The following is a 17,353-nucleotide window of genomic DNA, read 5'->3' on the forward strand; positions in this document are numbered from 1 at the left end:
AAGAGGGAGGGGGAGGGGGAATGGCGGAGAGGGATCGCTGGTGTATAACCTTAAACAGATGCAGCAATTGATATTCCCTTAACTGTAAACTGAGGTTCGGCGCAAAGAGCCCCTGAGGGGCATGTAGGGCCATGGTGGCTGTCTTGGTTTACCTCTTAAGTCCGGGTGCACAGGGGACATTGGGGGGGGGAGGGGAAGGGGGGAAGGGAGTAGCGTCGGTTGAGGTGGGACTCATTTAGAGGATGATATCATCACTTTTTGCGCCAGGGAGGAACCGGCAGAAGGGGATGCCGGTGAGAGGGGTGGGGGGGGGAGAGGGGACGTACTCGTGGTGGTTTAGCGTTGGGGAAGATGCATCGCTTTATCTGTAGTTTGTAGGTATCTTCAATCTGGGGGGGGGGTACTCGGAGCAGGGTATGGGGGGGACCGTTGAGCCTGGCCGGGGGGCACACAGGGAGGGGGATGGGGAGGGAGAGGGGGGGTAGCTTAACTTATACGGCCTGTCTTCAGGGGCTGGCAGCGGGGGGCAACAGCCGTCTACACAGAGTATTCCGGGTTTGCGCCGCTACTTATAGTCCTACAGTTCTGGGGCTGCTCTGTCCCGGCTGTTGAGGATCGGGAAGTCGGGCTCTCCTGGGGGGGAGGGGGGACCCTCGTTTGGGCAGTCCCGCATCTCTGCTCCTTTAAGGCCCCCCTTCCCCCAGGGAATCGGGTCCATCGGTTGGCGTGACGCGTTAGGCAGCTGCCATCTGCTGGTCCCGGTCTGTCCCTGCGGATGGAAGGAGTGACCCTCGGCGCCATCTCTCGTCAATTGCTCCTCAGGGATTAATGGGTATCAGCTCTGGAGCCCCCCGGCATCAATCCCAGCCAGGAAAAGGGCTGATTTTTTTTTATGTCCCCTATCGCCGCTCAGCTCCAGCTTTTTGCCAACTTTTGTTGGCGGGGCGATTTGGAGAAAAACTCTCCATTTTATTGGCGCGATCAGCGGCGAGATGCTGATCGGAGCTACCTGCATACGGCAGGTTTTAAAACTGGTGAGATATTGCTTCTCGCCACCCGCGTAGCGAGTTTTTTTCCCAAGAAAAAAAAACTGGCGGATATTCCTCATCTCGCCAGTTTCTCGCCATTTACTAAATTGCTATAGGCATATTTGGCAAAAAAATGGCGAGATTGGGCTTCTCGCAGCTCTCTGCATAGGCCCCACAATGCCTTTTTCTTCACACCATCACTCTGCCACAGGAGAAGGGAGGACATCCCGGAGGGGTGCGAGCGGAGCAGCGGTTAAATGACGCAGTTTGGAGCAGGAGTTTTGCTCGTACAACGCATAGAATATCCGACGTTTGTGAGTTTCAAATTGTTATGTCCAAAGTGTATTAATTTTTTATAAACGGTATCACACTAGGATCAGCGCTTTTTCTTCTCTTTTTCTGCTTAGGTTACTGTACGCTGAGGAAGTTTGTTATGCCGAAGAAGAAGGCTGCCAGTATCCAGATACTTATTATTTTTGACTTAAACAGGTCACATCTATTGGATTGTATGCATACGGTTTTGAAATTTTTTTTCTTTGATATGTTTTTATGGAATATTTTTTTACTAATTAAAGCATCAGCTCAAGGACTTTAAACATTGTTTTATAGATAGCTAATCATCATTTGATATAATTTATTGTTTTTTACTGTACAAGGTATTATTTCACAATCTAATTAGGTTATCAGTTAGAGCGCATTGCACCCCAAGGCGCTGTCGCTTTAAACTCCCATATACAGGTATATATATATATATATATATATATATATATATATATATATATATATTATATATATATATACACACACATACAGTGGAAGATGCTGTAGTACTACAGTAGTGTCACTGTAATCTGCCTAACCCTGGGAGGAAAGAGCTGAGTGTGTATTGGATCGGTACTAATAGTATTTTGTCGTCTGTATTGTTGGGGTCATTTCTGTTCTCTTTATTGTTGGTCGTTGAAGCCTAGCAATCAGCAGTATACTCGGTGCTTTCTCTAATAAACGACTTTTATTTATTTTTTAAATAATCTGATTGTATTTATTTATTTCATAACAACATTTATATTGTGCCCTTATCCAGGGTGCTGTACGTTATTTAGTAAAACAATGGTGGGGTTATACTGTATATGGAACATTTCATATGATGGGCATAGAGTAATTGTTAATGTCTTAGTGGTGGGAATATTATGGTTGGGCTGTGGGTTAGGTGCATTGGAGCTTGCTTGGTTGGTGGGAGGGGTTGGGGTAAGGTCTCTGGATTTAGTCTTGTCGGTGGCATGGTGATTGGTCTGACAGTGGAGGTGATTGGATCGGTGAGGAGGGTTTTGGAGAGACTTTAAGTCTTCCCTGTAGGTGTTAATTTGTGTGGTTAGTTTCTGAAACCAGTCAGTGGTATTGTCAGAATAGTAGGTGTGCAGAAGATACAAGATGAAATACATGCTGTAGCTTATGGTTTTGGGACACTTATTTCCTTTAGGATTTAGAAATGGAAGTGGTATAAACTTAATTTCTACGTCTGTTGCAATTTTGTCACCTGCAGGCTAGGAAGTAGACAATTTAGGTGTAGCCAATTAGCGGTGGTGTGCGCATGCACATACATTTTTCCGGTCAATGTACAGAGAGTTGGTTTTCACAGCAATCTCATGTTCCAGCCTGGATCTGTTCAGGGCCAGCAATTGTAGTGGAGCATGGACTTCACTCAGCCGCAGCTTCAGTGTCTGAATGGAGTCACCAATGGTGTGAACTTCATGTACAAGTCTGCAACACAAAGAAAGGGGAGATCATGTTTCTAATCAGCGTCTGGATTTTCACTTAGGAAAATAATAAGGTAATCCTGAACCCTGTAATTCATTGACATGCTTTTAGTTAAGGTGGGACTGTATAAAAGGACATGTAATTACAGTTACATATTAGGGCACCAGTGGCACATACCCCATGAAGCAAAAAAAAAAAAAACAACAACTTGTTTTACAAATGGTCGTTGCTTATGGCATCATATCCGAGTATATTAAAACAGCAATCTCCTCTATCTAACCCCCCTTTTTGTTACAGGATTGGAAGCAGATGCTTCTACAGAGCAAAATGTTTTGCTCCGGAGACGCCCGGTTCCCCGAGATACATACCAGTGAAGTTGCTGGTATTGCTTCCTGTTTTTTTAAAGGGGATTTAATCCTGTCCAATAGGAAGCCATAACCACTGATGTTACCACTTCCTATTGGGCTGAGATTGGGCAGCCATTTTGTTTCCCCTGGAGGGGAATTTAAGCCCAGCCATTTTACCGGTAAGTATCTCTTGAACCAGGTAGTCCCCTGAACTGGAAATAGCGCGGTTCAGCTGTGCAGGATCACACCTTTAAAAAAATACAAGGTAGGGGGGATTGTTGCTTTAAGAATTTAGATTTTTCCCTCATGGAAACTGCAGCATTGTCATTCTTTTCTTGGCTAGAATTGACACCATGAAAAAGTAGTAAAACTCCCTCATTCTTTGCTCTTTGTTATGAGAGGCAAGTCAAATGGGGTTTAAAAAAATGCCTACCAGCTAGTGCACTGGAATGAGACAGCTCCGCTATTCTCTGCAGACTGAGACTGCAGCTTGGAACGGTTAGTATTCCAAACATGAATTTAATTGATACTTGTAATAATAATAATTAGTAATGTATCTTCTCTGTGCAGGGGCACTGTAATTGAATGGTTTGACCCATTTCAAATGTTGCATTTAGGTATTAGCCCTAGTTCCTAGTTTCAAATGTATAATATTTCTTGTTCTTGTATAGGGCTGCTAGTTTTACATAGCGCTTTACAGAGACATTTTGCAGGCACAGTCCCTGCCCTGTGGAGCTTACAATCTATGTTTTTGGTGCCTGAGGCACAGGGAGATAAAGTGACTTGCCCAAGGTCACAAGGAGCCGACACTGGGAATTGAACCAGGTTCCCCAGTGCCAGTCAGTGTCTGTACTCACTGAGCTTTCCCTTTCCCAGGTTCCCCTGCTTCACACTCAGTGCCTGCAAGTGTCTGTACTCACTGCGCTGCTCCTTCTCCCAGGTTCCCCTGCTTCACACTCAGTGCCAGAGTCAGTGACTTTTCACACTGAGCCACTCCTACAGCCCAAATTCTCCCTTTAAGCACTCCTACAGTATAAAGACATATCTTCTTCTTTTATATTATTTTCACTAAATATCTCCAAATTTCAATGGCATTTCATTTGAGTATTTATTGTACATTGTCATTTTACCCATTATTTACAGTAAGTTGTCAAAACATTGTAAAGACCAAATTCAGAATCAAATTTATCCGAATGTGAACTTTGCGAGCGGTCGTCCAACTGGCTGTGATTTTCTTCCCAGCTGAAATTAAGATAGAAAGAGAGACAGAGGGGCGCAGACAAGGGTCAGAGTCAATATCAGACCAGTAGTTGAAAACACATACAATAGTAAACCAATGGTTAGGAGCACAGGGGTGATAAGAGTATAATGCAATATGTACTCACACGGGCCTGTGTGGTACTGGGTAGTACTATAGGTATCTTTATTTTCTTTCCCTCCTTCTTGCTAGTCAATCATGCTCCTTCTCCCTCTGTACATCATGGATGGGCCACTCAGGGCGCATGTAGTGGAAGTCAGCGCCCCACAGATGAATAAAAATACGTTTATTTGGCAAAGAATGTGAGACAACATTTCACTCACATGTAAAAATCTGCTCAGGGACGCCGGCGTCAACCTCCCGCTCTCCGGTGCAGTGTGCTCCTGTTCGCCGCGTCCTGTCTACAGGACTGTTCACCGTCAGTGCAGGCGCCCGCTACGGTGTCCTCGAGCAGACACACAACATCTGGTCCAGGTCTCTGCACACACAACGCGTTTCAGATAATTGAATCCTTCGTCAGGCTTTGTGCAAGGTACCTGGGAGACCTTATCTTTATAGGGCTGGCTGAAATTAATACTGTGTTAAGGAAATGATATCCCCAACTGTCTGTTTACTCCATCTCTTTGTCTTTTGTAATACTTTGTATTCTCAAACATGGCTAGTATTAAATAAAGCAATCCAGTCAAGACTCACTTAGTCAGAGTCTCGCTTATTTAAAGGCACTTTCATTTGCGGCATAATTGGTTTTATACGCTACATCAGAATCTCACGTTTATAATATAAATATCAGCAGGCAAACTTGACACTAAAAATAAACTTTAATGAATACAATAACAACAAGTAATGTTACAGACGTTTCAGCCCTACAAATGGACCTTCATCAGGGGTATGTCACCCACCACAAGCCACAAAACTCACACATTTTGCTCACTAGACCATAACACATTGGTGGGCATCAGGTTGACCCCAACCACTGTATAACCCCAGCAGCCCATCCTCCCTCTCTCCCCAGTGCAGAGTGGAGTGGAGATGTTGCTGATGGGGGTATCTTCTTCACCCTCCCTAAGCTGCATAATAACAATGCGCAGATAAATACTGTACTGGCTCACTACTCTCCTGTCATAAGGACTAGTTCCCAGTGTAAGGAGAGGAGTGGGACATTAGTCACCGGTGCACTGGCATTAAGAAGCTGAGTGGAGGGGGCGGGTAAAACTCCTACCCATGGCTACGTCATCTCTTCAACCTGTGCGCAATATATAAACTGTGTTCAGAAAAAATGGGACCCCTGTCACTCGCTCGGTTTTTATGAAAATGTGAGCAATGATATGTCTGTCACAGTAGATTATTACATTTAAAAATGATTTGATAATCAAATAAATATTATTTGGTATTGGTGACTGCATGATGACCTCATCAAGTGCATAATAACAAAATGCTGTTTAGCGAGGAAGCCAAGCACGTTATAAAGTGCTCGAGATTTCATTCCACCGGCCCTTTGGCCTCCGAACAGCCCGAATTAGAATCCTGTCAGCTATAAAATCTGGGGCATCATGCAAGAATGATTCTACAGGGAGGAGATCCGAGATGTTGATGGGTTGTGACAACGTATCATTCAGGCATGGGAGCAGCTGGATCAACGTGTTACCGATTATGCAATCGGACAGTGGCGTTATCGTCTTCGGACGTATCAACAGAAGGAGGGCATTTTGAACGCAAACTTTATAGTAATCTTAGTGTTTCAGATTAGAGTACAACAGTTTAATGTATTTAAGAGCTGCAAAGGAAAAACTCTTATTTAATGATCATGAACCTACCTCAGGGCATCTGGTATTGTTGACAAAATACAACAATATGAATTTAGTTAACATCAGTTGATTGTCGACATTGTGCTTCTTATACAGCGTTGATATACATAACAGACCCACAATACAATTGTGCAAATTGTCATGGGGATTGAACGAAAAATATGATATGATAAAAAAGAATGGTGTCCCTTTTTTCCTGAATACAGTGTACAGATGTGTCCACACTGACTGCTTTCAATGCCGCTGTGCATCCATCTCTACGTCTGCAGCTGCCTGGAGCCTTGTCCTCGCAGCGATAAAGGTAACATGCGGGGCTGTACAGTATTTCCTTCTCGGTGGATGACGTAGATGCCCTTATATGGGGCTCTACATCATGAGGGGGAAGCTATATGACCATATTCTGTCATCGACATCATCATTGAGGCTGGACAGGACAGGGCACATAACACACTCCAGCCCCCATGATGATGTAGATGATCAATATGGTCATATAGTCTTCCCTCATAATGTAGAGCCCCATATAAGAGCATCTACGTCATTATGGGGGAAGGAAATACTGTACAGCCCTGCATCTTTCCTTCAGCGCTGCGAGGACACAGCTCTACCAAAAGGTGAGTATTGGTTTTCTCTCCCTGCAGATGGTCCATCAAGTGGAGGATTAAACCTGCAAGGTCCCATTCAGAAGCATGGACCCCTGTAGCATTAATCCTCCCAGGTCGCAAGATTCACTGTTTACGGGGGCTGCGGACAGGGCAGGGATTTCAGCATGTTGGTCCACGGCCCCGAAAACAGTAAGTCTGCACACATCTGTATATGGGTAAAGTGCGTCCTTCAAGGTATATCATGTTGCCTACCACTGCCTTAACAGCTGAGCAAAATAAATATTTACAGATAAGCGACTTCGTTAAGCCAAGTCTACAGTGAAGACTATGTTGTGATTTGGTTCCGGCTGTGCAAATCAGTTAGGCACCGTATGCATAACAAGTAATCTTGCAAAGGGGGAATTCACATGCCGTTCTATAAACTGCAAGATTGCATTTCGCAAGGGAAATCTCAGCCAGAGATTTTGTCTCCCAAGACCTACGAGATTATAGATTTCACAGTGTTGGAGGGGAAGGGAGATATGCGGTGAGATGTTTTAAAAATATATATACATGCAAAAATATTCATGATGCATCATATAGCAACATGCATTTTATTTCTCCATCTGGTACTTCTTTTATTACGAGGAAATGACATATGATACATGTTGCTTTAATCACAATAGACACAGCTGCTTTCCCTATTATTCTCACACAGAGGCAAGAATCCAGAAACTTTGGAGGATACCAAGTACAGTAAAAAGGGGCCAGACCTGTTAAGTATTGTTGAACACAAATATGATGTCTAATGCTTTTTTTTTTACTCTGACTATATTATACAACACACTTATCATAGGACTGTTAACAGCAAAATACATCTTCACATGTTTTCTAGAAACGTAAAATGGGTTTCTCCCAACTCACGTCTGCTGTAATGTCATAAACCTAATTTTCCTCCCACAATATAAAATGATACCAGATGCCCCACAGACCTCAATAGTTTCAACACTCAAAAGTCTGAACCAGTCTTACAAACAAAATGCACTCTTGACATTTAAAAAACAAGTTGAAGGAAAATTGCTCGAGGGTAAAGAAGTGAAATTCTTAAAGTACACATATTACAATTACAGACTTAGCCGTTTACAGGGAGTCCACAAAGAGAGGAGATATTTTATACGTGCTGGAAACAGAGAAGCTGCTCGACTTCCTCCATGCAGATACTTAAAAATTCAAAGCTGTTACTTATATTTTTGATCGCTCTAAGGGCCTCATGCAGAGAGCAGCGCTATTAACAATCTCGCCATCTTCCGGCGAAAATCGCGCTAAAAACAGGCGAAAATGGCGAGGTATGAAAAAAGCGCCATTTTTTTTTTCTAGTTGAAAATCTCGCCGCGCGGCTGGCGAGAAACTACATCTCGCCAGTCTGAAAAATATCCAAATTCAGAAAGGCGCGCTCGCCATCTAGCGGCTGTTTTTGGCGCGATTTTCGTCAATTTTCTCCGCCAACTAAAGTTGGCAAGAAGCAGGAGCTTGCCGGCTATAGGGGAAAAAAATGCGCGATTTTTTTTTTCTCCCTTTCAGCTGCGCGCATCTGCTCATTTACAATTCTCCACATGCAGTAATGCTAAAAATAGCGGATTTCGCCCATTTCTGCATATGGAGAATAAAACTCTCCATTACAGCTACTTTTTCTTAAACTCTCCAATTTATTCTAGCGCTGCTCTCTGCATAGGCCCCTAAGTATCTGCACCAAAGTATTGCTCAACACCCTGTTCTTCTGGCTGCAGACAAACAAAGGTGTCCCACCCACACAAACCATGCTGGATATTTGAAGCATTCAAGAATTAGAAATATACTGTACAGTAGCGTGAAAGCAAAGGCTGTAATCAAAACCTGATATTTCTAGTGTTCATATGAGATACCACAGTGCACTGAAGATTAAAGTTGAATGACATCTCTACATAGTTCAGTGATTATGTGCAACAATATACACTTGTCAAATTGCATGGTATCTACACATTGTAGTGACAATAAATGAGAAAGCTATTTTGTCCCTGAGCAGTAGGATGTGCAGTAGGTTGTGCGGGGCATACTGTATTTTAACCATTGTTATTGATAAAAAGCTATCTTGAAGATTTCAAGCACGTGCTTGTGGAAGTTATTCCCGGCAATTAAGCATATACTGTATGCATAAACAATGGGGGTTATTATAATGGGGGGCGGCATTCTTGTACCTTGGGGTTCTTGCAATGATGATTATAGAGCAGGCAGATGCAAATGTACAGTGGTCGTAAAACACATTTTAGTACAGTTCTGTATCCGTGACCCAGCTACTGTTAAGTGCTCATTAAATAACTCCATGAACAGTATTTGCTCATCGCAAAAATATTTCCCCACTTACTGTAATTCACGTAGGACCCACCCAAATGTAACTATGTGACAGCACCCAAGATTTGGTAGAGCTGTGACTCCTACTCTGACACCCAACTGATACATTGTCATTAATCTGAAGTTAATCGTTGCCTCCCATGTTTATGTACTACACATGTTAACATGTGAATGGTGCCATGCACTTACTTAAGCCGAGAGTTATCACGGCACAGCTCAATATTGGGTCGTTTGGTTCTTTCTTCCAAGCAGGTCTGAGCTACCTTCTTTGGAATTTCCTTTTCTTTTATTGCATTTTTCAACATCTTGACTGCATTTCCAGTCTGGAAAATCTCTTGGCGTGTCTAAACAACAAATGAGTCATGTGATGACCTTGAAATCATTCCAAGACCTTCTAATGAAACAACCATCTTACCATCATCACGTTAATTTTTATTGAGCAAACATTCCAGATTAAGAAGCCTTATAGTAAAATGGATATACCAACAAATCTGATCAGCAAATCCACAACTCAAGAACGCTAGCGTTGATAATATTTACCTTCAAAAACCTTGAGGAAAGGATCAATAATGTCCCCACAGGAAATGAGCTAACTCCGGTTGAACCTTACTTGGATGCTATAAAGAATACAAAAATGTGTTTGCTAGAATCAAGTTTGGAACCATCTGTTACTGTACAAAAGAGAAATGGTTGCTTCAAGTTAATCAGCCAATTCGTTTTTCAACTGTAAAGAAACTTGCGTAATCCAAACTTTTTAGATTACAAACAGACACATGCCACAATTGCTATACAGCGTGGCTTATAAAGCCTTGGATGAAATCTGATTAGTCAGTGGTATTGGTACATTTCTGGAGTCTTGTCGTGAGCAGATGCTACAGTTTAGCAAATCAGAACGCAAGTTAACCACAAAGATATTGTGAACTTTTACTTCAGCCAATCAGAAACTCACAAGCTCATAAAAGTACAATATTGGTTCGAGTTTTGAGACTCAGAAAGCAGCTGGCTCTCATAAAAGCACAGTGCAATATGAAAGAAAACGGTTTCAAAAGTGGAGGCTTATGAGAAGGTTACATCTCTATATATCGTACGAAGATTTTATACCACGGTTCAAGAAGTAACTGTAAAGCAGGGGAATCTTTAATTTGAAGCTGGAGTAAGGATCTATCTTGTTTATTTTATTTCTTATTTGGTGCTGTGGAATTAATAGCACTTTAATGGGAATTTACATGTAATTCTTCTCTTCTTTGCGTATGATCTTTTTCTCGTACTAATCGTTCCAAAATGCTTCCTTAAATGTTCTGTGCATCTCATGTTTTAGTAAGTAAAATGTATAACTTTCATAACGAGTATAGATAAATACAATTATTTATTAGAATCCAAGGTGTTCTCCATAAAGAAATGCTAAGGGGCTTAGTCTATATATATGCCGAAGCGGCCGAACGGTCGGTCCACAGTTACTTTGTTTACCTTAATCTCTAATAAACATAGAAAATGCCATAAAGGACTATTGTGAGTAGCTTTGTGAGAGGGGGATATTAATTGCATGGGTGGTCTCCATGATGCAGTAGTGGTGGAGATTTCTGCTGCGTCCCTGCTGACATCATCCAATTCCACCAACATCATCCAAGCAGTTTGTATACCTGTGACATCTATACAGTACCTGCAATCGTCATATCATTGACTGTGAGTAGATTGACCCAACCAGTCTTAATTGCTGTAATAAAAACATCAGGGCCCATAAATGCAGCTATTGCATAAGACACCTTCCAATACCAGAAGATACTGGTCCAATTTACACCAGTGCCAGACAGGACCACCTATTAATTATGGGTCCAAATGGGTAAACAAAAATTGATTTTATTGGCTAAAAGAAGTGTAATCGGCCAACTGAGTAGACATAGGTAGACAAAGGGGACCACGTGGTCCTTGGCTGCTGTCAACAGGTAACTAGTAACACAAATTGTCAGGATCACACTGTACCCTTCTTACTTGTGTCTTTTTAAAAAGGTTCCTACTGGCTGTAATGCCACCCCATCTACCTGCACATTGCATGTGGTCACGAGACTCGTGAATCATGTGTAATATTGTATAACTGCATGTCTCATGTCAGTAGAAACGTTATCCATTCTAGTAACATGGGAGGTAATTGTGTTGGCTATGTAAGCTATTTAAATGGGAATAATCAAAATGCAAGAACATACAATTCTAATTTATACTGTACTAACTTGCACTATTCAGGCTTTTGTCACCCTTTTACATTATTTTTTTCTTAGCTTACTAAGTAATTCTGCCATCTTGTATTGTATTGTATTGTATGTCTTTATTTATATAGCGCCATAAATGTACATAGTGCTTCTCAGTAGTAACACATATCATATAAATAACAAATAATATAAATAACAGATCATGGGAATAAGTGCTTCAGACATACTGTAAAAGTAAAATTAAGGAAGGAGTCCCTGCTCCGAGGAGCTTACAATCTAATTGGTAGGTAGGGAGAACGTACAGAGACAGTAGGAGGGAATTCTAGTAAGTGCGTCTGCAGGGGGCCCAGCTTTATGTATCATGTGTCCATGATTATCCAGTGCTACTCATATGCTTCTTTAAGCAGATGTGTCTTAAGGTGAGTCTTAAAGGTGGATAGAGAGGGGGCTAGTCGGGTATTGAGGGGAAGGGCATTCCAGAGGTGTGGGGCAGAAAGTGAGAAAGGTTTAAGGTGGGAGAGAGCTTTAGATACAAAGGGGATAGAAAGAAGACATCCTTGAGAAGAACGCAAGAGTCGGGATGGTGCATAGCGAGAAATTAGGGCTGAGATGTAAGGAGGGGCAGAAGCATGTAAAGCTTTAAAAGTGAGCAGGAGAATTGAGTGTGAGATGCGGGATTTAATCGGAAGCCAGGAGAGGGATTTCAGGAGGGGAGATGCGGAGACAGATTTAGGAAAGAGTAGAGTGATTCTGGCAGCAGCGTTTAGGATAGATTGTAGGGGAGACAGGTGAGAGGCAGGAAGGCCGGACAGCAGGAGGTTGCAGTAATGCAGTTGATCTTAACCATGGCTTTAATATAAACTATGCAAAGTTAATACAAAATTATCTTACCATTTTTTTAAGTTGATCCCTGACTATGCACAAGCTATGCCTATTTACATATGAAAAAACAGCTTATTTTACAGCAGCTTATATCCCAAGGCTATCTGTATTGCAACATGTATGTGAAAAATAATAGGTGTAGCATTGATAAAGTGTGATTCCCAAGAGCTAGCTTCAAGTGAATGGCATGGGTTTTAGTTTTAAGTTTCTTTTCTCTCATTTAAGCAGACACCAAGAAGTTAAAGCAATTCTACAGAAAGTCCATTGCACCTACAATAATTTGCCACACGGTTTATGGAGTTGAACAAAGCGCGTGGGTGGATATTTGTTCTCTCTTTGAACGAAAGTTTTAAAACATGAATACCTCTCTGACCAGATTCTCGGTATGAGATTACACATCGCAGTCCCCTCAGCATTAATAGTATTAGCCGTCAAAGTAGCATTCAAGCATTATCCGCGCTCACTTTTTCCCATGTTGGTCCTTTAGAAGGTATCCCAATGTACATTGAATCTGCATTTCCGCAGGCCCAATACGGCTACTAGCACTATGATTTACAGCACATTCATGTATTTTCATGAGGGGAAGACAGCATATTGAATAGGAAACATTGGGGGTTATTCATTAAACTCTGATAGTGCCAAACAGGGCACTATCCCACAGAAACTCCCATTGACTTCAAACCCCCGTTCCATGTGAGAGTGCTCCGGTCAGTACAATTGTAGTTTAATTAAAAACACCCACTGTATTAGATAAATGCTGAATATATACCATATATATCCATATAATCATATCATTTGTTTCCCTTTTGTGTGCAGTTGATGTTATTTATGCATCTGTATTAAATTAGTAAAATAGCAATAACGTTTCGTTAGTGACCTATTTTTGCTGTGATTTTCCACTGAGTTTTTATTCCCCCCCTAAGATAACATTGGAATAAGCAGGACCTAGAGATCAGCATTTCCCTCTAAGGGGTTCACAATATTTATGTTAATTTATCACAATTTGAGCGCACCCCTTTCATGAGAATGCTACTTGATCTGGAGCATACAAGCCTTTCAAACTTAAATAAACATTGGGTGTAAACAACGCACACTTTCCTGTTTCCTTTCCGAAGGTTGCTTTATAGCTCTTTGATGTCTTGTTTGCTCAGTCACTATTTGGCAGACCCAGTAGATAGAGTACACCGGGGGAAGCCAACTCCAGTCCTCAAGGGCTACCAACAGGGCTGGTTTTTCAGGTTATCACTGCTTCAGCACAGGTGGTGCAGTCTTTGACTAAGCCCATAGATTGAGCCACCTGTGCTGAAGCAGGGATATTCTGAAACCCTGACCTGTTGGTAGCCCTTGAGGACTGGAGTTGGCTACCAATGGAGTACACTATATGCTTCTGAATAGGACATGCATAAGGGCCACCCTGTGAAGTTGAGAGTTTGAATACACGGTACAGTATAGTAGCAGAGCCCTGATTTATCTATACCTTTAGGTAGTTCATATACAGTATTATGCCAGTCTGTTTTGTCAAGGCCTCAAAGAGTCTAATTATGATGCTCCACAAATGCAGTTTGTGTCATTACATTTCTACGTTTGATGCAGATTGTTTGTTATGAAGGTTTATGCCATTACAGACCCGGAAGTGGTTTTGATGGTAGTAAAAGAGGATAAAATTACACAATCCAAATCACAAACAAAGTAACATTGATACGTCAATGCAAGAGGCACCAAATGAAAATCCCTCGGCTCCTACCTGGCATTCATTTTTATTTTAAATGGCTTTGACTTCCAAAGGAGTCATTTAGAGGGTTTCTTCTTTCATTCATTCATTATTCAAGTACAACCGTGACAGTTGAGTAACTACATCAACCAAAGCCCCCATTGACTTGAAGGGGAGTTCTCATGCGATAGAGCTGATCTAGCACTATCACTCTTTAATGAATAACCCCCTTAGTGTCAATATACTGAATCATGTGGGGGTCATTTTATACACACCAAAGTGGGCGTTCAACCCATTTTCGGCCAAAAATCGCCATTAACTTAAAAGACAAAGATGGTCTGATATGGAAGACTTGTATTATAAATTAATTGGCACAAACCTAATATACAGTACTAACAGATGCCATATTTAATTAATGTAATTAACAAGTTCCATAAGTTTGCCATAGGCCCTAACCGAACATCTTTCAAGTACAGAGTAAATGGACCATTAAGAGTCCAAACTCTGAGTAAAAAGATGCAACTCAAGAACTGTAGTTGGAAGTAACTCACGTCTGGAAGAAAGATCTGTGCCAGATAAAAGGATAATTGCTTGTTAATATTCTGCTACATTCATTACAACACGTGTTTATGTATTAACGTGGAGAAGTTTTGACACACTGCTCCGTTACTTGGAGCAGAGCTGCTGCATAAGAACAGTTTCATACATCTGATGCCCCATTTTAGATTTATGCCATGTCAGATGTGGAGGCATTTTGGGGGCAAAGCAAATGGCGCACAGATGCAGAATGGGATACTGTACATCTCTTTACAATATGTGCACCATGTAACTCTTCCCCAACTCCCCCTTCTAACACTCCCCAAGGTGCATGCTGAGGCAGCCGGGGCAACATTGGAGCAGAATGTTTTGATACCTAGGTGCAGGGTGAAACTGCCCCCGGTTTTGATATTGAGAGAGCAATATGGATCCCAAACTCGCCTTCTTAACTTTAAGATGCTGTAAGTATGTATCTGTAAAATCATGTACAGTATCAAGGTACTTTTTATCAATACTGTCTGCTTGTAAGATAGGGTGACCAGACGTCACCTCTTTGCCGGGACAGTCCCGGTTTTTCGGTTGCTGTCCCGGTTTCCTGTGTGTCCTGGAAAAGTCCCGTTTTTTTCCCCCGTGTGTTCCCGTTTTTTTTAATGTCCGCGGCGGTGCGCGAGTAATTAGCTGCGGTGCGCGAATGAGCGGCGGCGCGGAGGAGGGGACTGCAGCCGCCCGGCGGTGAGAATTTTTTTTTAATGCCAGGGGTTGGGCTTCTGTAGAAACATGCTGGGCCTTGCTGATTGGAGCATGCGGCCCGGCATTGTACAAAGTCCCGCCCCCCCGGCATTTGCTACCTTGGCCAATCCCCTGCGTCCCGGCATTAAGCCCCACCCACGGCATCATCGTTCACCGAGGCCCGGCATGTGGGAATGGAAAGGAAGGGTGCCTGGGGGGGCAGGGCCTGGGGGCCTGGGTGGGGGGGCAGGGCCTGGGGGACTGGGTGGGGGGGCAGGGCCTGGGGGCCTGGGTGCCTGGGGGTGGGCAGGGCCAGGGTGCCTTGGGGCGGGGGGCACGGGCAGAGCCAGGGTGCCTGGGGGCAGGGCTTCCGCTTCCTGCTGCAGAGCACATGTGGTGTGTGTGTCTCTGCCCGCTCCTGGCTCCTCTGCGCAGTGTCTTCCCCCCTCTGCCCGCCCGGGGTGATATGAGGTGGGTTTTTGATCCTTTGCCTCCTGTCCTGGCGCTCCCTTCCCCTACGGTCCCCTTGGTGCGGGAGATGGGTGCGGGGGCGGGCAGTGGTGGCTGCGCGGTGTCCCCCCGCAAGTTCAAGACTGGCTGAGTCTCTCTTAAACAGAAATATATTATTAGCGTCCACACAAACTCATATGGAAGATGTTAATGAACACTATAAAATGTAGTTGTGGTTACATATATCATGACGTGTGTGAACCTTTCCTTAATAAATGTAACCTTACATGGGCTTAGTCTCAAAGTGATTGCAGATTAGCACAGGCAGTAATGCCACTTAAGTGTATGTTTCAGATAATAAAACATACTCAATAGAAAGTTCATATTAATCAGAGGCAGCCAACTCCAGTCCTCAATGGCTACCAACAGGTCAGGTTTTCAGGATAGCCCTGCTTCAGCACAGGTGGCTCAATCAGTGGCTCAGTTTTTGACTGAGCCACCTGTGCTGAAGCAGGGATATCTTGAAAGCCTGACCTGTTGGTAACCGTTGAGGACTGGAGTTGCCCACCCATGCAGGAAAGTATACACCTTTCTTTAGACTGTTTGTAATACAATGTACTGTACAGTATAAGTGTGTTTTTAGTGAAACAGTGTATTGATTCCCGCATCAAAGTTTTAGCTATTAGGGAACCTCCCTACTTGGCAGTAACTCTTTTACAACTACAGGCTCTGGTTACATATTGTGTATAACAGATCGCTCCGTATAATTGAATAGTATAAAGGTTTCCCTCTGATTGGTGGAAGGAATCAGCAGATGGTGCTGTACCAATCCTTGAAGTGGTTTACTGCAGGCAGGTAAAAGGGAGGTATTACTGGAACATGCAATGAACAGGTAAAACTGCAGCCCCATCTGGCTGTTTTTAGCCAAACACATAAATGAGAAATATATTCTTCTAGAGATGTAGCCAGCTCTATCATACTTACGGATAACCCAGAATATCCCAGAGTTTCCATAGGATTCAATTGCAGTGATAACTCCGAATATGGCATTTCCCACATAACACGACAGAGGGAAAAATAACCCTGGCACATCTGAACATATACATAGAATACTAGCTGAAAATCATTAATACCAGTAACAGAATGAAAGCTTCCAAAGCAACATTGTGATGATTACTCTTTAAAAATATTTACATTGTTAAATTCACAAAGGAATATATATATATATATATATATATATATATATATATATATATATATATATATATATACAGTGTTCGACAAATCACCCAAAAAGCTACTCGCCCAACCAAAAAATCTACTCGCCACCTAGTCCCGCCCCTAGTCCCGCCCCTAGTCCCGCCCCCAACCCCGCTTTTAAATAAAATATATAAATAAAATACATTTAATAAATTCCTAGTCAGAACAACATTCGTTTTTGACATAAATGTATTTATTGTATTACATTATACTACAATTAGTCCTTGTTACATGTGTGTGTGTGTGTGTGTGTGTGTGTGTGTGTGTGTGTGTGTGTGTGTGTGTGTGTGTGTGTGTGTGTGTGTGTGTGTGTAAATGTCGGATCTAGAAATAAAAGCCAGGTGTGAATGACTAGTTTCCTGAACCCCTTAACCAATGTCTGGATGTCCCCGCTTCACAATATCTAAAGCAGCAATCC

The 17,353-nt window shown here is 42.6% G+C and overlaps 1 protein-coding gene across 1 annotated transcript; it reads right to left on the bottom strand.

Annotated features, from left to right (window-relative positions):
* Positions 1-1,972: 1,972 nt before the first annotated feature.
* Positions 1,973-9,608, bottom strand: LOC142462949 (tektin-5-like). The gene is made up of 2 exons (XM_075565167.1): positions 9,352-9,608; positions 1,973-2,786 (listed from the first exon to the last, which is right to left on the bottom strand). The coding sequence occupies exons 1-2, from the start codon at positions 9,465-9,467 to the stop codon at positions 2,600-2,602; spliced, it is 303 nt and encodes a 100-aa protein (XP_075421282.1). The 5' UTR covers positions 9,468-9,608; the 3' UTR covers positions 1,973-2,599.
* Positions 9,609-17,353: the final 7,745 nt, after the last annotated feature.

This window comes from Ascaphus truei, chromosome 11, assembly GCF_040206685.1.
Source record: "Ascaphus truei isolate aAscTru1 chromosome 11, aAscTru1.hap1, whole genome shotgun sequence".
Taxonomy (NCBI): domain Eukaryota; kingdom Metazoa; phylum Chordata; class Amphibia; order Anura; family Ascaphidae; genus Ascaphus; species Ascaphus truei.